General features: G+C 40.7%; 1 protein-coding gene and 1 long non-coding RNA gene across 3 annotated transcripts; one reads left to right on the top strand and one right to left on the bottom strand.

Annotated features, from left to right (window-relative positions):
• Positions 1–2,722: 2,722 nt before the first annotated feature.
• Positions 2,723–11,205, bottom strand: LOC139415115 (prostaglandin F receptor (FP)). Its single transcript, XM_071162946.1, has 3 exons — positions 10,949–11,205; positions 8,512–9,337; positions 2,723–5,608 (listed from the first exon to the last, which is right to left on the bottom strand). The coding sequence occupies exons 2-3, from the start codon at positions 9,316–9,318 to the stop codon at positions 5,279–5,281; spliced, it is 1,137 nt and encodes a 378-aa protein (XP_071019047.1). The 5' UTR covers positions 9,319–9,337; positions 10,949–11,205; the 3' UTR covers positions 2,723–5,278.
• On the top strand, positions 6,559–23,622 carry LOC139415116 (uncharacterized). 2 transcript variants are annotated; one of them, XR_011634939.1, is made up of 3 exons: positions 6,559–6,646; positions 7,237–7,344; positions 23,347–23,622. It is a non-coding gene; the product is annotated as an uncharacterized lncRNA (long non-coding RNA). The 2 variants fall into 2 exon arrangements; XR_011634938.1 differs by lacking the exon at positions 23,347–23,622 and adding an exon at positions 15,652–15,673.
• Positions 23,623–24,910: the final 1,288 nt, after the last annotated feature.

Raw genomic sequence — 24,910 nt, 5'->3', positions numbered from 1 at the left:
AAGTAACACTACAGGTATGAAGTCTCCATCCTTAACATTGTGCATATAATATAAACAATTATGAAAGTATTTTTGTTAAGATATGAATGTGATTTTAGGAGGTATGAGAGAATCTATCTCCTATAAACTATGCATAAGTAAGTAGCCACGCCCTGAGTGAGGTCGGAGAGCATGTCAGACAGAAGGAACAATGCGCCTTTGACGAGAGGGCATTAGAAGCATTGCCAACTAAATTAACATTAGACCAGGAAAGACGGGGAGTTGCAGCCCATCTCTGAAGTGGTTTAAATGCTGAATCTCAGAGACCAGGAAACGTGAGCCGAGAGCTACATGTTTGAAATGGTTGGAACTTTGAACCTCAACTCGAGGTGAAGAAATAAACTCACCTTCCTTTAGACCAGAGAGACGGCGAGCTGCAGCTCATGTCCATTGTGGTCCGAATCCTGAATACCATCAAGAGGGGGAAAACAAACTCCCATCAGACAATCCCTAAAACAGCTGATGAGCTGTCTTGAGTCAGATATCAAGAAAAGCTAGTCCAAGTGAGACTATCCTACTACGCTCATCACCAATGGGAACCGTTGACACGGCTGGCTATCTTTCAGAGTGAACAACAGTAGAAGACGGGAAAGGGGAGACCCCTTTTGGACAATCAGAGCCATACAGCTTGCCACTGAAAGGCCAACAATCTTCCTAAGGAGGGCTGGATTCGACCGAACAAAGGCACTCACATGTAAATACATGAATGATTTCGTATTCCAAACGGGCAGTGGTATGCAATGTATATGATTAGTATGAGAATAGTTCTAAAATGTATCCACTAAAAGTGTCCCTTTTCCTCTCTCTCTCTCTCTCTCTCTCTCTCTCTCTCTCTCTTCTCTCTCTCTCTTTCTCTCTCTCTCCTCCCCACCACTCTTCATCCGTTGTGTATAAGCCGCCATATTTTGTCAGTCCACTAGGGACCTTTGTCTCATGTAAAGGCTGTATGTTCATTCTGTGTTATTATTTAGTTAGTTAGTAAATAAATAATTATACCAATTTGTGTAGTACTGAATCATGAGTGAGACTGGGGATTTAGCAGATGCATGAGGTTACGACTGTTCAGAATGATGATATGAAATGAAGTAATGATTAATAAGATGACAAATCAGAATGATGATATGATAAGAGGTAATGATTAATACGATGACAAATCAAAATGATGATATGATAAGAGGTAATGATTAATGAGATGACTGGTCAGAATGATGATATGATAAGAGGTAATGATTAATAAGATGTTTATTTAACTAGGCAAGTCAGTTGAGAACAAATTCTTATTTGCAATGTTGGCCTAGGAACAGTGAGAAACAGTGTTTCTTTGTGTAAAGTCACCCCCGGGCTATTGCACACATTTCCACAATGTATCTAATTAAAATTGTATTTTAAACTTAACCCTAACTAATGAAGGCCAAGTTTGATGTGTTTGTCCACCAGACCTTCCGCACATTTGGGAGGAAGTGTCTGGGAACGAGATTAGGTGTAATGTGACTAACATGGCATCACTTTAGAGTGTATGCAGTCCTTCAGCACAACATGTCACCCTTTATAAAGCACATGTTTATATTATGTTCGACAAAGGGGGTTATATCACATTTGACATGGTGATTATGTCACACAGTTAGGCCACATTTATGAATCCTTTATAAAGTATGACATAATGGTTATAGATGCTTTGTAACACATTTATGTAGTGCTTATGAATGCCTTATGAAGGCTTTATGAAGCCTTTATAAGCTGAACGTCATTTAAAGTGGGATCCCTTCGGTCAAATCCTTCTCCCTCCTGACTCTGCCTCTTTGAGCCTACTCTACTCCCTTTCCACATCCTTTGACTCTCACTGTCCCCTCTCCTCCCGGCCGGCTCTTCTGTCCCCTCCCGCTCCATGGCTGAGTGACTCATTCAATGCAAAACAAATATGGCTGCGGGCAGTTGTTGGCAACTGTAACATTGAAGCTAACCCTAACCCTAACCCTTTTCCTAACCTTAACCTCAGTCTTCTGACCTGCCACGCTAATTTACCTAACATGCCACGTTAGTTATCCTAACCTGCTATGTAAACAAATCATTTTTGTCGAGAAACCATCAGTCTCATAACACCGGAACTGACCAATGGCAGGTATCAATGAGCATTTCCTGATATCAGGGAACACCCACATAAAGAAATGCCCCGAAAAACAGTCCGCAATTACACCCTATTCAAGAATTTGACAAAAGCTGTAACCCTTTTAGCCATGACTCAACAAAAGATGAAGGATATGAGGAAGAAATTATCACTTATCATATGACTAATATCTTCTTCCGTGGTATCATAAAGCCTTCATGAACCCCCCTACCTTATGGGAGTGATTTAAAGGGGCGTCAGACATAACATTTTGATAAGTTTAGTGTGTTGAAATGCAATATAACAAAGCTATTTTCTAACAAGTCTCTGTATAAACAATATCCCTCATCACTTATCCATCACTGCAAATAAATGTTATTGCCTGTCTGTCGGCATAGCCTAGGCCCAGCTCCAAAAGCCTTCACAGTTTGAACATAAATGGCAATGACAATGTGTAGAAAATAATAAAGTTTATACTGAAGGAGATCATTGCACAAACGAAGTGGTAGCCTATATCGTTTATCAAGTAGAAAAGAGCAGATATGGAAGTTAAAATTATGTGCTTACGATACAACAATACAATATCAATGCGTTTTAATTTACATACATCATCGTTTTTCACTCTTGCAGGTCTTTGGCATGCATATTGTTGGCATGATGGTTGACACAGACACAACATAGTTATCTTTGTTCTGTTTCGGCAATAAAATAAAATAGTAGCACTTTACATTACAATAACTCCACGTAATAAAGAATGTATTCTGGCTTAATAAATAGTTGAATCCTCATTTGCTAACCTTTCCTCCCACATTGTAAATGCTAGTAATCTAGTATACACTGAGTGTACAAAACATTAGGAACACCTGCTCTTTCCATGTCACAGACGGACCAGGTGAATCAAGGTGAACGCTATGATCCCTTATTGATGTCACCTTTTAAATCCACTTCAATCAGTGTAGATCAGGGATGGGCAACTTTGATGGGGGTGGGGGCCACAAAAAAACGGAACTCATCATGAGGGGCAGCAGTGGTTTCTCTGGTCTGGGTACCCCCCCCCCCCCCCTTCAAAGTTATGTTTTAAAGTGAATTTCCTGCAGTTCTGCAATTTTGCCAGTTCTGCAAATGTTAGCCGTTTTTAATATGATAACTGAGAGCTAGCTGATAACTAGTTACTAGTAACTAAACTAGCCCCGGAGAGCTAGTTACCCCACGCTACCCTATGTTTAGAGAGTTACTATATTTAAAGGTCCAGTAGAGGTGACACCAAACAAAGCCATGTGTGAAAATAGTCTGCAGTTAAAAGACTGAAGCACTGGAAGAATTTAAAGTTTATACATATACCATTTCTACCTGCAAATCATACATGTAACACGTATACCTCAATCACATATCAGTAATAATTAAGTATTAGAAATCCACTAGGGAAAAACTGTCTGGTCCGGCCAGCCGTTGTGTGTAGTCTACATCTCCATGTTTTATGATCAGTTCATATTCTCCAGGTTCACAATATTAGCAAAACATTCACTTTACAGCTCTTCCTCAAGCCCTTGTAACAGTTGTTTCACAACAGTTTTTGTGAATAAAATGTCAATATATTTCCTTATTCTTTAACCATTGATATGTTTTAGGGGCCATTTTGAGACCTTAAGGAGCATCAGGTACTGCTGGAATGTCTACCAATGGCATGTTCATCTTTTTGTGAGAAATTACACTGGTCACTCAAAACATTTATAAAGTATTTCTAAAGCATAAATAGCTCACATTTTTATTTTAGATGAGGCCATGCAAAAAGATGTAACTTATGATTAGTAAATGGTTTATAAGGACCTGTATACATATTACATAGATTTGTCATGTTACATCAACACACAGCATATCATATGAGAAAGCACTGTTAAATTAAAATGATCATGCTGAGTCCTTTTAAAACCACTGAAAGGATAGAGGTGATCAACTCATCAGATGAGCTTAACTGAGTTACTGTGCTGTAAATGGTGAACACCCATGATGAGAGAATGACTTCAGAAAATGTTTTAATACAGAAAACCTGTGAACAAAAAGTACTCTCAACATGGACAGACAGACACATAAATACAAAATGTGTCAAAAACTCATGTTTCATCAGTCCATAGCACCGCAGAAGGTCAAAGAGATATACCAACCATCTGCCAAACACAACAGCAACTTCAACAGACGGGCCAGCCAGAAGTCTCTTCAGAATCCAAAACAAATCATTCTACGGGGAAATTATGCCATAACTGCCATATTGGGACTCCAGAAGATAGTGAAACAAGAGAACAATTAATTTTACCGGAGGATCACCTGCTGAGGTGATAATTCAGATTGTCTGGCACTCACTCACTGACTGATGGGGAGCTGAAAACAATCAAATGGTCTTGTCATTCTGCACAATCTTCGAGCGCTGTGAGGAACTCCAGAGCTACAGATGTCTTTAGTTCTGAGCAGCTGGGTTTATATGCCATAGCTACTGTCACAGAGAAGACTCAAGAAGACAACATTGACATCTAGTGCTGATTGCAGAGTTCATCCTTTCAAGGTCAGTTACAGGTTAGACAGAAATATCAGTAACTGGGGCTAACTAACTCCAGGGTCCATCTTAGTCCTGTGTGTCACTGTCAATTATGACCAACACACCTATTACCAGTGTCTGTACGCCTCATGAGTGTACAATTAAGCGATAAGGCCCGAGGGAGTGTGTGGTATATGGCCAATATACCACGGCTAAGGGCTCTTCTTAGGCAAGATGCAATGTGGAGTGCCTGGGCACAGCCCTTAGCCGTGGTATATTGGCCATATACCACAAACCCTCGAGGTGCCTTATTGCTATTATAAACTAGTTACCAGCGTAATTAGAGCAATAAAAATAAAAGTTTTGTCATACCCGTGGTATACGGTCTGATATACCACGGCTGTCATCCAATCAGCATTCAGGGCTCAAACTACCCAGTTTATAATACTTTGAATGATCCTTCATATGCTCTTCCTAAAACAAACCTTATCTGGTTCCTTAGCTTATCGCCTACTCCAACTATACATCAATGTGCTACAGGTGCTGCCTGCAAACACTCCACCTGGGACCCAGGGTCTCTCAGATCAGATGCCCCATCCAGGGGTTCAGGTGATGGGCTTAATTATTGTGTCTGGTAGGCCTCCAACACTTCCATCCAAACAGAAGAATTCTGGTTTAGTGCTGATGGAGCTGCCGCTGGTCTCCCCAGAGCCTTTCACTGGGCTGCACTTCCACCGGTTGAGGGGGTGGGAGTGGGACTTGATGCACCAGCAGCTGTGCACCAGCAGGAAGAGCCTCTTGAGGATGGCCTTCCTCAGGAGGATGTAGACCCAGGGGTCCAGGATCTGGTTCCAGGTGGCCATGCGGACTGCCAGCAGCAGGCGGGCAAACGCACGCTCGCCCTGGACCTGGGTGCTCAGTATGATGACGTTAACCTAGGAGGGTAAACATAGGACATTATGTGAGACTGAATGTAATTACTTGAAGGGAACCATTTAAATTGTTGTTAGTTGAATACTGTGCTTTGTTCAACGCTTCAAATTGCGTTATTACAGTATAACCAGCTCTCTTGAATCAAGGGAAACGTATAAAAAGGGATTTGATTTAAGCTACCACTTTTTTTTATTGTCCTAGAAATAGCTGAATAGAATATGATTAAATTGCGTTTGAGAATGTGTAATAGTGTTTTGTGTACACAGTGATGTGTTTGGGACAGTAAGTGAGTGAACACTTTTTATATTGAGGGATACCTGGAGGTAATCGGACCTCTCAGAAATGAAAATGGATGGCAGTCCCCCTGAGGATAATATATTTTTACCTGGCCCTCCCCGAGGAATTTGAAAAAGAAAACATGTAACCCTCCAAAATGATCATTAAAATAAAATAGCTGAAATATAAATTCCCCTTTAAGTAGGCTATCAATGTTGCAGTCGTGATTTCTATCAAATCACTGAGAACCACTGCTGTAGTTCATACCACATTCATCCGTTAGAGGGTGGCCTTTACCAATTTAAGCATTAAGGGCCTTCCACACTAAGGACGATAACTATAACAATACATTATTGACGTTGGTGAGCATCTACACTAGAGGAAAGTTTGTCGTTCTACAATAGCCTATACCTGTCAATCAACTGATCAAAGCATCCTGATGTACAACATCCGTAGCCTATAGCACATTGTGCACGTGAACAGCTGGAAGAGAGGAGCTTGAGTTGTGTAGCCAAAGAAGCTAAATATTAGCTAGATATTAGGCCACTCATTAGGTAAATACTAAGGCTATAAATATTTACCTGTCAAAGTGCATGAAAAGAAAGTTAGGCTAACAGATAAGGAAATGACTGATCTGTCTGTTCCTCCAGGCTGTGCTCTGCAGTCCCCGGGCAGTCGTGCATGCAAAGCTCCACTATTGATTAGGCCTAGGTTTTTAGACAACATTATTCCACCCTGAGGCTACAACAACAAAGTGCAATTGGGTATGTATTATTATTACAAAGTGTGTAGACCTACACATTTATTGTCTAGGGCTGTAAAACTGCAGTGATGTAGGCTAATTTGAATAACCGCTCAAACGTCCTGTTTTGAATGCTTCATGCCAAAATACTGCATACAGCCTCAACCTGATAATGCAACCATTTAGATCAGTTATCTAAATCAGTCATATGGTGAATTTTAATCACACCATCAAGACCTCTCTTTCTCTCCTTTCAAAATCACAGCCAATTATTTTGGTTTCTGTATTTTATGTTCAGCAAGCAAGAGCAAGCTGGAATCTCTCCTTGATCCGTGGAAAATAAAATGCTTGAAATAAGTGTACAACAGGCTATTGTAGGTCTAGTCTAGCGTTTCCTAGGACTCCAAGAGATAAAGAGGAATTATTAGGAATAATACTGCAATGAATGGCATATAGGCCTACCCAATGAATTTACACAGTGATAAAAAAAAAGTTTATGAAATGACAGACAGCCTAGGATAAACATATCGTTCGAAAAAGACAACAACTTATAGGCATAAAGGCATACAAATAGTCCAACTATCCACATGGACTGTTGTCCACCCCATTTAGGAGCAGCATTGAAGAACCATCTCCTTTCAACTTCAAAATTCAGTTGAGCTTTTCTGGACTGTCTTCAGCGGACAGAGACCGCAAAGAAACCCTTCAATTACTGTGAAGGTAACTTTGTTCACTTGCTGTGTTCCTTGTGTAATTGTGCTATGTCATGCTTGTTATTGTTCATTGGTGCTTTCAAGAGAACTGGAACTCAAAAAACAAAAAACAAGATCAAATCACAAGGTTATTGATTTTCAATTAGGAAAGTCTGAGCTCTAAAAAGATGCCAGAGTTTTCAACGTTGAATGTGGAATGCCCATCCAGCCAGGCTCAGCGAGGAGAATGAGAGAGCGAGAGAGCGCAGGGTAGTACACCAAAGTTACACACAGTTGAATTCAACATGTAAATTCCAAAATGCTGAAAATAACTGACATTTAATTGATTACAAAATACATGACCCTCCCTGGACAAAGGAATTATGAAGTCCACATTTTCCTCCGGGTAACATTGTGTACATTTTGAACGCTCCCTAAACATCTTATTGATGTAGGTCTAATGAAATGTCTTGCCAGAGAAAAAAACAATATTGTTTGACCTTCCCTTACAAGCCTTCTCATCACGTGTTAATGATCCAGCTTAATCTAAGATATTATACTGTCACTTTTCATTTTAAGAATCCTGGTCTACGATTAATGGCAGGCAAAGAAATAAAAACATTGTCAAAGGAGGACCATTTATTTCAATAAGACTCGTCAGAGTTTCCACCACAGAGAAGAAATCTGGATTGAGAAGGTTTCCCCTCTGCTTTTGCTACATACCATATTTTGCTCTTAAAAGGGTTGGTAAAAACAAATGTTATTGAAATGGATGTAAAGTAACTACACAAAGCACTGGGAGAAAAGAAGTGTCATTGTAAAGTAACTACACAAAGCACTGGGAGAAAAGAAGGACATTACATGCCAGAAATCTTGGCGTGAAATGACAAACTGCCTTAACATTAACACAAGGGTCAAAAGCACAAAATAACAAACAGGCCAAAAATCTGTGCCCTATTAAACATCTTGAGCATCTCTACAAAGGTTGAAATAGCTCCCTTTCCTTTTGAAAGGATTTGTGAGCATTCCGAGTAGAAGAACAAATTGCTTGCTGTGGGAATCTTGGCAGACTCCACCAATGCAGAGGACTGTTGGCAGGGATGAGGTGAAAGTGAGTTCTTCATCACTGCTCAACAGACATACCAGAGATAAGCGCTTCTAAGACCCAGGGAAAGGAGGGAAGAAGATGCCTTACCAATAAAGGGCCCCAGCACACACAGGACACAAGCATGATGGTCATGAGCTGGCAGATCATCTCAAAGTGGTGGGAGGTGTCCTTGCGGCGACATTGGCGGTGGCAGCGCAGCTTTGACTGCAGTAGGGTGCAGCTGGTCAGTGTGTTGCACACAATGGACACCAGCAGAGCCAGGAGGCCCAGTGTAGAGAAGATCAGCGGGAGCACCACGTCCAGCCAGTTGCGGGGCCCCTCCATGCGGAAGAAACACCAGCTCTGGGAGCGCTGCACCTGGTAGGGCCTCCACAGCAGCACAGGTAGCAGAGCCACCAGGGCAGCTAACAGCCAGGTCAGCCCCAGCAGCCTCTTCATGTGGTGGGCGGCAAGGGCTGTGGAGTGGAACAGGGGCCTGGTGACACCAATGCAGCGTTCCACCGCCATTAGGCTACCCAGGAGCAGGGGGCTCAGACCGAAAAACACCATGGACACCCCGAAGAGACTGCACAGGATGTGGTGTGGGTCAAAGGCTTCCCACTCCTTGTTACAAGCGTAGACATATAGCACCAGGGAGCCGTTAATGAGGTGACCCAGGAGATCGGTGCCCACCAGGCCGCTGGCGAACAGCAGGAAGGAGGCCTTGGTCTTGAGTCGGAAGCGACGGTAGGCGTTGACCAGGATGCAGAGAGCCAGGATGTTGGAGAAGATGCCCACGGTCATGGAAATGACGGAGGCGGTGACGGACAGCTCCGTCTGGCCACAGGTGGTGTTGGAGTAGCTGCCTGTTGCCGTCCTGCTGCATCCCGCCTCGGAACTCCCATTGCCTGGCATTATCAAGTCCTGGTCCAGTCTGAGGATCAACATGTGACAGAAAGGATGGTTGAATGGCTTTGACAGAGCCCCAAAACATTTATCTTCACGACACGTTAATAAACAACACTCCAACACAAATTACATTTAAAACGTCGATTTTACGGAGCATCTGAGTCATGACCAAAGTGAATACGTATACAGAGCTTTTATCTAGTAGGTCTACATTTCAGAGCATCAGACTTATAAGTCAGTGCTTACAAAATATATATATATATTATTTCCTTTAAATTGTGCAGTGTACCACTGGGCTACGGTAAATGGTCATTCAAATAAGGAACCAAGAGTACCAGGCTCCCACAGTGCAACAGTCAATAAATAGTTCATCATTGCAGTGGTAGCAGTGTGAGATGCTTAAAAAGCCATTTATTGTGTTTACTTTATTGAGAGAAATCAAGTAAGGTATTGTGTCATTTTGGAGTCACTTATATTGTAAATAAGAATAGAATATGTTTCTAAACACTTCTACATTAATGTGGATGCTACCATGATTACGGATAGTCCTGATAAATCGCAAATAATGATGAGTGAGAGATGCACAAATATGCACAAATATCACACTCCCTAAAAAATGCTAACCCTGTTATTGTACTGTTGAGCAGTTATCATATCTTGGGGGTATGGTGCATCTGTACCTTTCTCACTCATCATTTGACAAGATTAATTCAGGATTATCCATAATCATGGCAGCATCCACATTAATGTAGAAGTGTTTAGAAGCATATGTTATTCTTATTTACAATAAAAGTGACTCCAAAATGACACAATACATTATTTACCCTTAATCTCTATTGGGCACAAAATAATCAGAAACACAACCAACAGCAAATGCATCCTTCAAATGTGTAGTCTCACAAGCTTGACGCAGTCATTGTGTGTTAGGAATATGTGACCCAATATTTAACTTTTTACTAATTTATAAGTGAATTTGACCCAATAGTTTTGTTCCCCTACAATGTGGGGACTATGTATAGAAAATGCTGTAATTTCTAAATGAATCACCTGATATGAATGAGAATGCCCTCAAATGAAAGCTGACTGTCTGAATGTTAACCTCATAGTCATTATTTGATTTGAAATCCAGCCTTTTTAGAGACATAAGAAGGAAAAAGCTTCACTTTCCCAATAATTATGGAGGGTACTGTACTTCACTGCCTTTTTTATGTGTTGAGTGCACCTGGTCAATATTCAGCCAATGGATTGACACCCTTTGAAAAAGTAACATTTTAAATATGATTGAGCAGAATTTTGTAAACAATTTTCATCAATTCCCTTTTACTTCTAGCTCTAGGACTTTAGTAACCCCTAAAACAAAGTTAAAAAGGTAGGTTAATCACTGACTTCACGTGCCTCAATCGTAAAAATCACTGTATACAAAAATAAATGTTCACGCTAGAGTGAACGTTTATTTTTGGAAACAGTGATTTTTACGCATGACGCACGTGAAGTCAGTGATTAGCCTACCTTTTAAAACTTTGTTTTAGGGGTTATTAAAGTCGAGGTATCAATATTTCACTTGTGATAAAGAACTGATATTTTGGTCGAAACTATGCAAAAAGCAAAACATGATTAATTAAAGGAAAATCCCCACCTGTCAACGTCTTCAGCAATTATCTGTCACCATTTGCCGATGCAAGGATATTATGGATGAATGAGAACAAGTTTGACTGTTCTCATAACAGTAATCAAATTAATTACGAATTAATTGGTAAATAAATCATAATCTTGGCGTCTCCTGCTTTGCTGCTTCTCGGAGGTACAATGTCGCATAGTGTAACGTTGTGGTCCATGAACATCTGACTCTGTTCGCGTCAAATAACGCACATGAAGTACCACTTCCCAGTTTGGCACCGCACCCGTCTTCACAACACATTATAACATACTGTCTCCAAGCTCTTTCAGCTACTTCTGTAAAGAGGGGCGCGGCCTCACCAGTAGATGTGGTGCGCCACACAAAGCCCTCCTCTGAGATTTGTCACGTTGATGAATGCAGAAGTTTTGTCATTTTGAGAAAGAACAAATCAAACACCTGGAAACCAGTTTATAATCTGCTATATAGAACCCTTGTATAGGTTTCTTTGATCAAAACGTTAGGGGTTCTTCTCCCCTGAACCTGAATTGGTTCCATATAGAACCCTACATTAATAAATAAGAAGTTGTTCTTAACTGACTTGCCTAGTTAATTAAAGGTAAATATATATGGTGTAATTTATGAATTATGGCTACTAATAAATAATACGATTTTTAGCTAAGAATATAATATATTAACAGCAAAAAACAAATCGACAAAAGAACAGCGGCATAGTTTAGAGATTTTATTATCATTATAGTTTGGAAATATGCACTGGTGGCCATGAAGGCATCTTTGTTTGAGTGATGGCCAACGTCAATCTCGGTACCAACTCTGTATTTTTGCCTGGCTGCTTCCTTTTAAAAAAAAACGAAGGAGCGAAAACATTAGTTGATCTTCAGAAATAAGCATCCGTTAATCTGCCAAAATGAAGACAAAATGCTTTGTAGACATAATTATTATGACGTAGAAGAACAATTCCCATGCAGCAGCTGAAAGAAGGATCCTCTGCCTCAGATAGCTGGGTTACTGTCAGACTGAGCAAAAGGTAGATAGTGTTTTAAAAGTCATTTAATGATTAACTAGGCTATTGAATCACCAAGACCTATTATAAATAATTGATTATATATCATTTTGATAGCTATCAATGCCTTCAAAAAGTATTCCTACCCCTTGACTTATTCCACATTTTGTTGTGTTACAGCCTGAATTCAATTTAGTTTTTCTAAGAGATTTGCACACCTGGATTGTACAATATTTGCACATGATTCTTTTGAGAATTCTTCAAGCTCTGTTAAGTTGGTTGTTGATCATTGCTAGACAGTCATTTTCAAGTCTTGCCATAGATTTTCAAGCCAAATTAATTCAAAACTGTGACTAGACCACTCAGGAACATTCAATGTTGTCTTGGAAAGCAACTTCAGTGTATATTAACTGTATTTTAGGTTATTGTCCTGCTGAAAGGTGAATTTGTTTCCCAGTGTCTGCTGGAAAGCAGACATAACCAGTAATCCTCTAGGATTTTGCCTGTGCTTAGCTCTATTCCATTTTTTCCCAAAAAACTCCCTTACCCTTGCCAGTATTGGTGCGTGGGTCGCTGGGGAAGCCGAGCCAGAAAAAAATGCCATATTACAACCTATATGTAATTACGTTGTTTTCTCTATAACCTGTTAGTTTGCATGCCTTGCGACCGTGATATATAGGCCTAAGTCCGAGACAATAAGAAGACACAGAATAAATTCAATCACAGCTTTGTTTCATCACAAAAACAGAGAGCAACCTCTCTCTGGTGAATTCCCGAAGAAAAGTGCATATAACAAAAAATTACATGACCTACAGCATGGTCAAGAAAGTTAATGTTTCCAACATTTTCGGACTACAAAAATCAACTGCTTTAGAACCACTGAGAGTTACCACAAGTCGCAAAGAAAACAGGAGCTGCCACGACTATTCCAGGATCATCTGATTTCAACATCAGCAAATCACCTCTACTTTATCTAATACAGTGACAACTAAAAGATACCAAAGCACAATTCAGTCCAATCAACGTGAGCGAAATAGGATGTGGCTGACCATGGTTCTGATTTGTGCGCGTGTGTGTGTGTGCATGCGTTTGTGCAAGTAGAAAAAACATTTTGACTCACCCTACGCCAACGCCATCCTTCTCTTTCCTGTTGACGAAACAGTCTATGACTCTGTCATACAGTACACGCTTGTAGTTTTTGTTGTCCTAAGCTACCTGGCTCAAGTGCTTGCTTGCTAGCCTAACTTGTTTTCATGGGTAACATTAGCTAGATAACATTAGCCTTCTACATCTAGCTACATATTGAACTTCCATCCTGTCAGTCCAGGGGCATGATGTATGAATTTATGGTTGGATCAGAATCGCCGTTGTAATCATTGGCTAGTACGGAGAATTATGGCTAATTTAGGAAAGGGCAAATTTTAGCTAGACAACAACACAATGCAATGCAACAATTCAAGTTGTTACTGCCAATAACATATTTATCTTGCCGTGATGTGATAGGAGAGAAGCCAAATCCAAACTGGCGTCCCTTGACAGTTTTTTTTTGGTGCACCAGGACCATTCACAGTTTAGCTCAACGCTGTGTGGCGTACCGCAGATTAGCCACCAGGGGGAGACTCGTCGAGGCCTGGTGACAGACGGAATCTACATCACGGTGCGATGGCCAGGACTAATTGGGGCTGATTGTGGTTGGTGAGTAATCAAGGGGCTGATTGCTCACCAGCTGGACAAGTCCCATAAAGCTGCCAGTACATGGGGATGGGGACTGGGGAAGAGAGGTTACTTCCATATAGTCGTGTTCAGTACCAGAGATAATGGAGGGAGCTGGGTTTTGTTCCCCACCGGATACCACAAGACCTCGGAGCCCAGACTGTGTCCCGGAGGAGGTCTCCTGGAGGAGACCTATTCTTTTCTCTTTGTATGTTATTTAAATAAAACACCCTTGAAACCGAGCGGATACAATTTTGTCAGTGTCGGATCTGTGTAAACGTCTTGACCAAACCACCTGCTCTGCCACAGCTGATTGGCTATTATTTTATACTTTTTTTATCAAGGGGGGCCAAATGCTCACTGGCTTCCTCTGCATTCAATGCTACAGGCGGCAACAATTTCATACACTTTATGACCAGGAAGCATCAGATAGATGGGCTACACATACAGAGACAGATGGGTGCTGTTTCACTTGCTCAGGTGCTTTCTCCAGTGAAATACATACTCTTGCGAATTGAAGGAACATTATGAAAACACAGAGACTAAAGATAAATTATTTTATATGTTGGTTTTTCTAAAAAATAAAAAAAAAGCTACTTTTTTGGGGAAGCCTGGCTTTCCTTGCTTCGATGAATATACACCACTGGTCCTTTCCGATGACAAGCATACCCATAACATGATGCAGCCACCTGTATGCTTGAAAATATGAAGAGTGATGTGTTAAGTTGCATCTGCCCCAAACATAATGCTTGACATTCAGGACATAAAGTGAATTTCTTTGCCACATTTGAGTTAGGAAGGATGCCTGTATCTTCGTAGTAACTGGTAGTGTTATTAATAACTTCACCGGGCTCAAAGGGATATTCAATGCCTGCTTTTTTTACCAATAGGTGCCCTTCTTTGCAAGGCATTGGATAACCTCCCTTGTCTTTGTGGTTGAATCTTTGTGGTTGAATTCAATGATCGACTGAGGGACCTTATAGATAATTGTGTGGGGTACAGACATGAGGTAGTCATTAAAAAAATAATGTTAAATACTATTATTGCAACTTACTACTTGACTTGTTCAGCACATTTGTACTCCTGAACGTATTTAGGCTTGCCATAATAAAGGGGTTGAATACTTATTGACTCAAGACATTTCAGCGTTTCATTTTTAATTAATTTGTCAAAACAATTCTAAAAGCATAAATCCACATTGACATTATGGGGTATTATGTGTAGGCCAGTGACACAACATCTCAATTGTATCTATTTTAAATTCAAGCTGTAACAACAAAATGTGGAAAAAGTCAAGGGGTGTGAATACTTTCTGAAGGCATTCCTTTCCGTCAGCACACTGGGATCCTTTCCGTCAGCACACTGGGATCCTTTCCGTCAGCACACTGGGATCCTTTCCGTCAGCCCACTTCACATCACGTGCATTCAACAGAGGTCAACAACAGTCTTCTTTTGGCTTCATGAAACATAGCCCCCTCCTCTGACTTGTCATGAAGCAGGCTTAGAGTGGCATCATCACCAGTTTAAAAGGTCTTTAAAATGCATTTCAAGAAGTTACTATTATCTAAAATGCTTAAAAGTATATACATGTGTGGTTAGAATAAAATTCACTAGTCCATTAACTTGCATAACTATCTACCAGTTTAGGTGTTCCTGACCTTAATTGTTTGCTACCGAGTTGGTCGCTCAGGTTTAAGCTAGGTGTGGGGAGTTAGATAGTTAGCGTTTCATTCACCCGTGCTTTCTCCCTGGGTAGTAGTTCTAATCATGTTTTATTTGATACAGTCTGTCTTTTAAACTAAAGTGTACATTACTAAGTATGGTCATTTCAACTAATGAAGGCAATGAACTTAAATCATGTTTTCCATAGTGTTACCTGGTCTAATTAAGAAAGTAAAGTTATCGTAATTAAATGGTCATTCTCATTGGAAAATAAGTGTGGGAAGGGTTAACGAGCAATGGTATAAATGCTGTCCTTTTCTCTCAGTTCAGAGTTGGATCCCGAGGGGTTCGTGCTGATTGAATGGAGATTGTGACAGCCGGTTAAATGGTGTCCCTTGACAAGGCAAGAACAAGATGTAAGTCAGGAGAAGTGCAGTATTATCATAAGGAAACTTATACCTGGAATACAGAGGAGGAATTGAGGGGAAAAGAGAGGCAGAGGAGGGTGTGTTTGAGTCGGTAAGAAATGACTGAATAAAGGGACATGGTTTGTTGAAGAATGGTAGAAGGTGGAAGCAGAGTGAGTTGAAGAGAGGAGGAGAAATTAAAGTGAATGAGGGCAAAGTATCAGAGGTGGTAGGTGTGGTGAAGTTCTCTTAGCCCGAGGCTTGCATCGAGCATCAGGATAACGATGAGTCTGTGACTGTAGGAGTGAAGTTTTTAGAAAAAGTGGACCCTTGCCTTTTTGGCTGATCCATTTGTGGTTTCAAGGTGGGCGAAAACAGAGTTGGATGCTGTGGAATCGGTGAAGGTAACCAGAAGTGGTCTTGTGATAATTGTTTGTGTTTCCTAAGTCAATTAAACAATTGGGGGCAAGAGATGTAAATTGTTTTGCTCTCAAGAAAGGGGCGCCCTTGAAATGAGGGATTACTGGGGTAGTGGTAAATGTGAAAGCTGATGAACTGAAGGGGAAGATTTCAGCTGCAGTAGGAGGGGATAAGTTTTAGACTTGCTATCTGTCATTTTTGTATCCTGAATGTTTCTGCTATAGACAACTGTTTGTGAAAAGCCATGTATCCTGCAATCCTGCATCCTGTAATGAATTGAAGTACTGTTTTTGTACAGTCATGGATTCCCACCTATCCCCTCCCTTGGCTACTCTGGGTCCGCAGTTCCTGACTCCACACTGAAAGAAACAATTAGCCAATTGCCAATGTCATAGCTCTATTTGGCATATTCAAAAATGAACATATATTTGTAAGAGCTAGCTTATTAAGTGTCTAATGTTAGCTGATTCTGAAACAACCTTATCTATCTAGCGTATAGTTCATAAGATTACGGTTTAATATGTTTGCATTAAATTATCAACTTTTCTTACCTTACAGGTCAAATGCAGCTGTTATTATCACAATATAAATCATTTCTGGGTAACAATTAAGTACAGTACTATGATTGGTAGCAATTAAAATGATTAAAAAAAGAAACAAAAATAGATTCTTAGCAAAGAGACATTTCTCAAGCAAGAATGTTGCTAGGACTGTCTGAGTGGTGAGGGAAAAACTGAAAACTAGCTGTTATTGGCAGAGGTTTGGAACTTTCTTATGGACTCATTTACCACCAGGTGATGTAACCAGGCAGGCCAATGCTCCATCCCACCAAAAGAGGCAGAAATGTCAGGCAGTCTTTTCAAACAGGTCTAACACTAAAAGGGAATTATCATAATTTTCACACTTTCACCATATTATTCCAACTTCATAGCGAGGAAATGTATAAAACACAGAACAATTACGTTTTTGACTTGCACTGGGCCTTTAATAGATTCTAAAATAACATGCTTATTGGTAGGGTGTTTGCAACCACCGTCCTCTTGTGTCTTCATGCTGGAATGGCAGTGGATTCCTGGTGGACCGTTAGAATTAGAACAGTTTCAAATTGATTCCTGATGGAATTAGAACATTTTAACTGACCAAAATGTTCCATATAGTAGTCCTTTTTTTATTTAAGAGTGTTTAAATAACACAACACACCACAACTGTTTTAACCTAAGAAATACTTAGCTACATGTAGAATTAGCAAAAATGTCCATATTAATTATAGATTTCTTTGAGTTATCTTGTCTGGACTATTTTGAGAAAGTGATACTGGCTTTGTTCCTATGGTGTCTCCCATGGGGGACAAACATCAGTAATTGCCACATCTGCCACTGACACACCCCCTAAGACTGAAATCTTGTTTTTCTTAATGAGCAACAGAGAAACGCATGCGGAATCGGTGCGTTCAGTGTTATGAATATGGAACACATGCTGCTACTTTCAAAAGAAGTTCAAAAGCAATTAGATGAAGGAATTATGAGAAACCCAAGTGGGAAAATGTGATTTCCACAGAGTCACACCTGGCTAGATGAGAATATCATGTTTATTCTCAAATTACATACTCACTAGGAATTAAGACTGAGACAAAGATAAAAACAAAACATAGCCCTCAGGGGAATCGTATTTGTTTGTCTGTGAGAATTGTGGCGTGTGGATGCGCATATTCAGTGTGGATGCGCATATTCAATTTGAGTGTGATCTACGTTTATTTCATAGCATTAGGCATTAGGCTGTGATTTGACTATCAGCTGTTTACAACGAATGGAGAGACATTTTGGGATTTCCTAACAGATCAGATGTTTATTACCCAAACTTTGGCAACCTAGTCCTGGGTTTTTGTCACCTGCTAACTATATGGTGGAGTTGAGCTCAGCCCATATTGGTGACCTTTCTTGTATTCTCTGATCTATCAACCTGACCATGCTCTATAACCTTCATCTTGAGAATAGTGGTAGTGTAAAACTGGAAGTTACAGTGAGTGTGTAGAAGCCAGTGCTGTTCCCTAAAATAGATTCAATTCACAAGAATTACAAAATTCTGCTTCTGACAGAAGTGGATCGTTTAGGAGATGGTGTCTAGGAGCATTTTGTTTTTTTTAACCTTTTCAGTTTCTCATCGGCTATGTTGTTAACCTGGCAGATTGCCAGATTGCTCTGAAAGACTGATGTCAGCAATGTGAATGTGCAGCAACATGATATGTCCCTCTATTTATATCAAAGACAGTTTGACCCACAGCAAATTATCACAAAGGAGTTCAACAAACTATAAAACGCCCCTCATCTTCATTAGACCTTTTGGAAAAACCTCTGCTTGAGCTCCATGAATTTCCATATGCACACAGGGTGACTTAATATACCCACAGCGTGAATGACAGTAACTAAGGGAAGTTTAGAATGGTTATATTAAAAGGGAGTCATATGAAATGAGAATATGAAACTAACTTGAAATGACAGCATCAATACCACTGCCATGTCTGGATCCCTTAAACTGGGAGGCAACCGAGTTGAGTTGTTCAGTTGAAATATTGCAACATAAACACAGTTAGGTGTTTCCTGTGGTGTCAATGTGAGATACTACTTCTGTAATTGATTTAAACCCCATCTAGATTCAATTTGAACGCTCCATCTGTCGGTCCCAGGGTATGTGATTAGCAATCTAGTCACTGCCAGGGGTTTGTTTAGGGGGGCTGCCAGAGGTTTGTTTGGGATGGGGGGGGGGGTGTTGTTTAAAAATGATATTGTTTGTAATTGGTTTTATTGTTGCTGAAGTGACTAAATAAAAACTATTGTTCACAAAGAGCTCCTTTGGGATTTAGCCTACTTTAAGCCAAGTGTTTGATATGACTGCTGTGCACAGGGCTTAGATTTCTTCTATTTCCGTCTCCATATTTACTCAGTGATACAGATAGTTAATTACTTATCAGCCTACCCTTTAATCAATGGGACATTTTGAAACTCCCCCATCGATTGTTAATGAAAATTACAGAAGGGTATTTATTCAACGCTGAGTGACAAAACATCTGAGAGGACACTGTTCTGATGAAGGAGATGATATTTTGGCACCGCGTCCCAACAGAGGCACCATTCTCAGCTAAAAGGATGCAGACAGTCGACAGACACACTCTTTATTTCCACAACAGCCTCTCTGATTCTACTTTCCATTTTCCATTTTCAATAATGTCCTCTCAGGTTGAAAAGCAGCCACTCAGTGGCAGTAGATCTCTTGTTGCGTCTCTGGGTAATGACGAGAAGACAGAAGTCACAGAACATCACTTTTAGTGCAATGGCCTTGGCTTCATTGACATCTCTATTGTTAGCGAGGAGGTAATAAACTTATTCGCATGGGATTATGTACCAATAGGGGGTAGCTGTCAGTACCAATATCAGGTAGGCATCCGATTTTGGGTGTCTGTGGCAATAGGCTACAACTTGAATATGAATTATGTTTTGTGATGAACAACAAAGCTGAAATCGGCATAGCAAAATGGTCTCTGCTTTGGAGTTTTTACCAAAGTAATCCCAGTATCCAATAAGAATCCTACAAGCAGAACCATTCTCTTTCCCAGCCGGGTCTCATGTAGGCCTACAGTACAGCCTACAATACAGCCAACAATAAGCCACAATAGGCTGTAAATGAATGAGTTCTTCAATCACGATCAATGTGTTTGCACTGATGAATTCCGTCTTTAGAATTTCCACACACATTGCTAATTACAACTTTAAAAGTAATGTTTAGATCAATGTAATGAGTGCAAATTGATTTATCCAACTGTTAATTGCTGACACGACTCTGTCTTTACCAAGATAATGGAGCCCTGTGAATGACATGACGATTATATGCTGAATGATTGACATTTTGTTGATCTTTTCTTTGAAGCTATCACTTTGTTTCCCATGCACCAGCAACAAGATATCTAAGATGCGGGAATGCTTTTTGGATTTTTGAATCCAAGTTTAAAGTTTAAAAGAAAAAAAGGTTATGGTCAACATTCAGTTGTCAACCCGGCTTTTATGGAAAGTGTTGTGATGTGGAAGGTGGCTTCAACCAGGAGTTAGCTTTAGCAGATAAATCATCAGGGAAAAGGGCGTAAAGGTAGCTAGGTAGTAGCTAATTACAACTACATTTGTTCATGTAATTGAGTAGCTTTTCAGAGTACTACTTATTTTAGCATTTTCCCAAGTCAGTAATTTTACTTCTAATTGGGTAAAATGTAATTAAAGTAACAGTACTTCTACTTGAGTAAGATATTTCAGTACTTGTATATGGCAAGACATGTATTCTAATCTACTTCTATAATCACAATTGATGTTATCCCCCAGGTTAGCATAATCATGATAGATAAACTCTGATATCAGCATCATTATCATGACTGATGGGATATAACATTGGCGTAATCGTGGGAACAGTTTATCCAAACACAGAGTATTTCCTCGCTGGCATTGGTACTGGCACCAAACCTTTTCAAGATACATTTTCAATCACACATTGCTTGATGGTAAAAGACTGTACCAGTTTTCTGGCTGCATTACGGAGTCTTGAGTTCCCGCCAGTGGTAGCCTGTGCCTCCCATCCCTCAATAACTATTTTTTTCCCCATCACAAAAACATCTACCACCTTTCTCCCTTTTCAAGTTCTATCCCCAGCTCCAATGTGCTCTCCTCCATCCTTCCTCATCTCTTTTCACCACCCCCCCCCTCCATCTCTCTACTCCCCCCCCCCCTGTCTCTGCCATCATCTCTGCCATCACACCCCCCTACCATTGTGTTCTCTCACCATGCTCTCCAGGGCCATCTCTAGCATTTGTGGGCCCTAAGCGAGATTTTGTTGGGGGGCCCCCACCTGATGGTAAAACATTTGTAACGGCCCCCCTCGACGATGGAGAGAAAAGTACATTTCCTACAATTCTGCACATTTTGCCATGGTGCGTAGAGAAAACGTTTCAGTTTTAAACACTGAGTGCAGTCAAAAACATGATTTCCCATGGTTTATATATATTTCCACACTATAATATTGGAATAATACTGTGAAATTGTGAACATGATGATAATGCCCTTTTAGTAAGCTGTTTGAAAAGACCACCTGAAATTTCAGCCCGTTTTGGTGGGCTTTCCGTGGTGACATCACCATGCGGTAAATTAGTTCATAGAACAATATAAGAAGAGTGTTCTAAATGAGTGTTCCAAACCTGTAACGGTTTTCTAGGTGTGAAGGAGAGTCGGACCAAAATGCAGCTTGTAGATTGCGATCCATGTTTAATGAACGAACGTAAAACACAAATCAATAACAAACACTACAAGACAAAGAACTTAACGAAAACAGCCTATACTTGTGTAAACTAACACTGCGACAGGAACAACGACACATAGGACAATCACCCACAAAACACTCAAAGAATATGGCTGCCTAAATATGGTTCCCAATCAGAGACAACGATAAACACCTGCCTCTGATTGAGAACCACTCCAGACAGCCATAGACTTTGCTAGATCACCCCACTAGCTACAATCCCAATGCATACCAAAACCCCAAGACAAAACACACCACAATACAAAAACCCCATGCCACACCCTGGCCTGACCCAATACATGAAGATAAACACAAAATACTTCGACCAGGGGGTGACAAAACCTCTCTGCCACTCAGACCACTCCCAGACATTTCTAGCAAAAAGCTTGCTTGAAAAATGTATCTTTGCTTAGAAGCAGTATTTTGTTTATTTTTGACTATTTTAATTGAAACTATCACAGTAAGGTATTTAATTGTTACCCCGACATTACTTAATATTGAGATAAAAAAAACGGCTGATTGGACCTTTAAAGTAAGTTTTCTGCAACTCTACACATTTTGCTACGGGGCGGAGAGAAGACTTTGCAATTTTATAACACATTTCATGCAATTCTACCCATTTTGCCATGGGATGGGGATACATTTTTGCAATGGGGATACATTTTGCAAGGACTTATGCCATGTTAATATGATATCTGAGTGAGAATGACTGACAAAATCAATGTGGATCCCTGGATGACAGGGTCCCTGGGAACGTGCCCTGTGTGCCTGGTCAGTATTCGGCCACGATTACTAGAGACTTAGATAGCTGGCTAGACTAACTTCTAATCCAAAAATTTGGGGTCCGCCTCCCGAGTGGCTCAGTGGTCTAGGTCACTGCATCGCAGTGCTGAGGTGTCACTATAGCCCCAGGTTCGATAGTATCTGGACCAGGGGCCTCCAACTCATTCCAAGGAGGGCCTAGTATCTGGATCAGGGGCCTTCAACTCATTCCAAGGAGGGCCTAGTATCTGGATCAGGGGCCTCCAACTCAATCCAAGGAGGGCCTAGTATCTGGATCAGGGGCCTCCAACTCAATCCAAGGAGGGCCTAGTATCTGGATCAGGGGCCTCCAACTCAATCCAAGGAGGGCCTAGTATCTGCAGGTTTTAGTTTTTTTCCCCTTTCAATTAAGACCTAGACAACCAGGTGAGGGGAGTTCCTAACTAAAACCTAGACAACCAGGTGAGGGGAGTTCCTAATATGACCTAGACAACCAGGTGAGGGGAGTTCCTAACTAAGACCTAGACAACCAGGCGAGGGGAGTTCCTAATGACCTAGACAACCAGGTGAGGGGAGTTCCTAACTAAGATCTAGACAACCAGGTGAGGGGAGTTCCTAATAAGACCTAGACAACCAGGTGAGGAGAGTTCCTTACTAAGACCTAGACAACCAGATGAGGGGATTATTTTCTAATGAATCATCAATCAAGTACAAGGGAGGAGTGAACCTGAAGAAACTACAGCCTCCGTGGAATGAGTTTGACACGTGCACTAGACTATCCTGTTTTATATGCGCTGTTGCAAGCGGCTGCTACGAGGTTCACTGGCACAGGAAATCATTCCTTTGTCTGGATAGGCCAGAAAATGTGACGTGTTGCTCCTTAATCAAATATATGATTTCCTGTGTCTGTGAACCTCACAGCTGTGCTTGCGATAGCGCATATGAATCGGAACAACCAGAGCTTTTAAGTGGTGTGGAAGGACCACCAGAGGGCAGGCTGGGCTCATGGATAGTAGCCCAACAAGGCATGGGAGACAAGGTAACCAGAGGCAATTAAGCACAGCTGACGGTACTAATGACTACTCTCCTTCCCCTATAAGAGAGAGATTGGAACCAGCAGAGAGGGGGGAAAACGATCTCTGGAAGATGGCCACCGAGAGAGAGGAGCTATCCAGGAAGAACCACTAAGACGGTGACAATCCCGTGACTTTTTGTTGTAGTTTAAAGATAATCCTATTATGTTCTTGTTTCATCTGGAGAAGAAGATGTATGTTTTTCCTTGGAAGATTTTCATTGATTATGTTGGAGTGTTTGTGTTGACCCAATGCCCTCAATAGAGAACTGTGTTCAATCAAGAAAACTTACTCCTGACTCGTTTATTCCACCTTCCCGCTTTAGAGTGATGCCCAATTACATGGTCCGCTCACAGTGGTAAAGCAATTGATGTTGCGCCGTTCACAGAACCTGCTGTACACAGAAATATCGGTAGGAACCAGTCCAGAACCACTCAAGTTCTTGAGCAGTTCTGGACCGGTTCCGACCAATATTTCTGTGTACAGTGCTCTCTGTGAACAGCGCAACATCAATCTAGAATTAAGATCTACAAATAAGTTATTGCTTATAGAATCATTGAAGAAAGCACTCAAGTACAGTGGTTCGACCTCTGTGTCAGCCCTGCCAAAGCTGGCATAGAGATATGGTCCTTGGCATCATGAACTCTGTAGCACTACCACACAAAAGAGAGTAGTGGCCAAATGACACTCACAGCTTGTAAGAGAAATGTCACCATACCTTTTGGGATCAAAAGGTAAACTATGAGCAACTTTGTGCCAACCTAACAAATGGGTTTATTAATTATGCATTGATACCAAACCCTTTCACAATATATTTTTGATCACAAAATTCTTGATGGGGAAAAAAAAACATTCCGCTGTTTAAATATGTTCAGAAATAATACACTTGAATTGTTCCTGTTTTGCTGTTACATGTTGCAGCAAAGTGCACAGTACATACTGCGCTATCTACATGTTTTATCAGAAATTGAGGCATTGATAACACAAACTTACACATGTATCAAATAGCGGTGATTTACCACATGCCTAAAGAAGTGTCTGATAACAATGACTGTTTTGAGTGAACCTTTGGAACATGTAGTGCATCCCAAATGGCACCCTATAACCTACAATGTGCGCTACTTTTGACAAGAGCCATATAGGACCTGGTCATTAGTAGTGCACTATATAAGGAATAGGGTGTCATTTGGGACACGGACCGTGTCTTCAGGAGTTCTGTGTTCTGTTGGCTTGTTCCTGAGGGGATTGAGTCAACTCTCTCCCTTACATTCCAGGGTGTTTATTCTCTGAGTAATAACACTGCCCTAATGTTCCTTCACTTCTTTGCACTGCACTGCGTGTCCCTGTAAAATACCAAATGAGAGGTAGCATTCCTTAACGTTGATACCAGAACATAAACACCTTATTCATTACTCCAGAGTTTGGCTAAATTTGTGACCAATGCGCAAAACAAAGCTGATATATAACTTTTCTTCTCTCTGATTATTAAGAATGAAAGGGAGAGATAAACATTTTGGATGCTCTACTGCTGGTTTTAAAGTTGACAATTCACAGGTATTCTAATTTAGACTGGATGTTTAGTATCAGGTCA

This window comes from Oncorhynchus clarkii, chromosome 1 (assembly GCF_045791955.1).
Source record: "Oncorhynchus clarkii lewisi isolate Uvic-CL-2024 chromosome 1, UVic_Ocla_1.0, whole genome shotgun sequence".
Taxonomy (NCBI): Eukaryota; Metazoa; Chordata; class Actinopteri; order Salmoniformes; family Salmonidae; genus Oncorhynchus; species Oncorhynchus clarkii.
The sequence above is the reverse complement of the archived record's forward strand: the minus strand, read 5'-3'. Positions and strand labels throughout refer to the sequence as shown.

Excerpts from the sequence above, each read along its gene's own strand:
- LOC139415115 (XM_071162946.1), bottom strand. The coding sequence starts at position 9,318 with ATGCCAGGCAATGGGAGTTCCGAGGCGGGATGCAGCAGGACGGCAACA. Across the intron at positions 5,609-8,511 it reads TGTGCTGGGGCCCTTTATTG|GTTAACGTCATCATACTGAG; the intron begins GTAAGGCATCTT and ends TTACCCTCCTAG.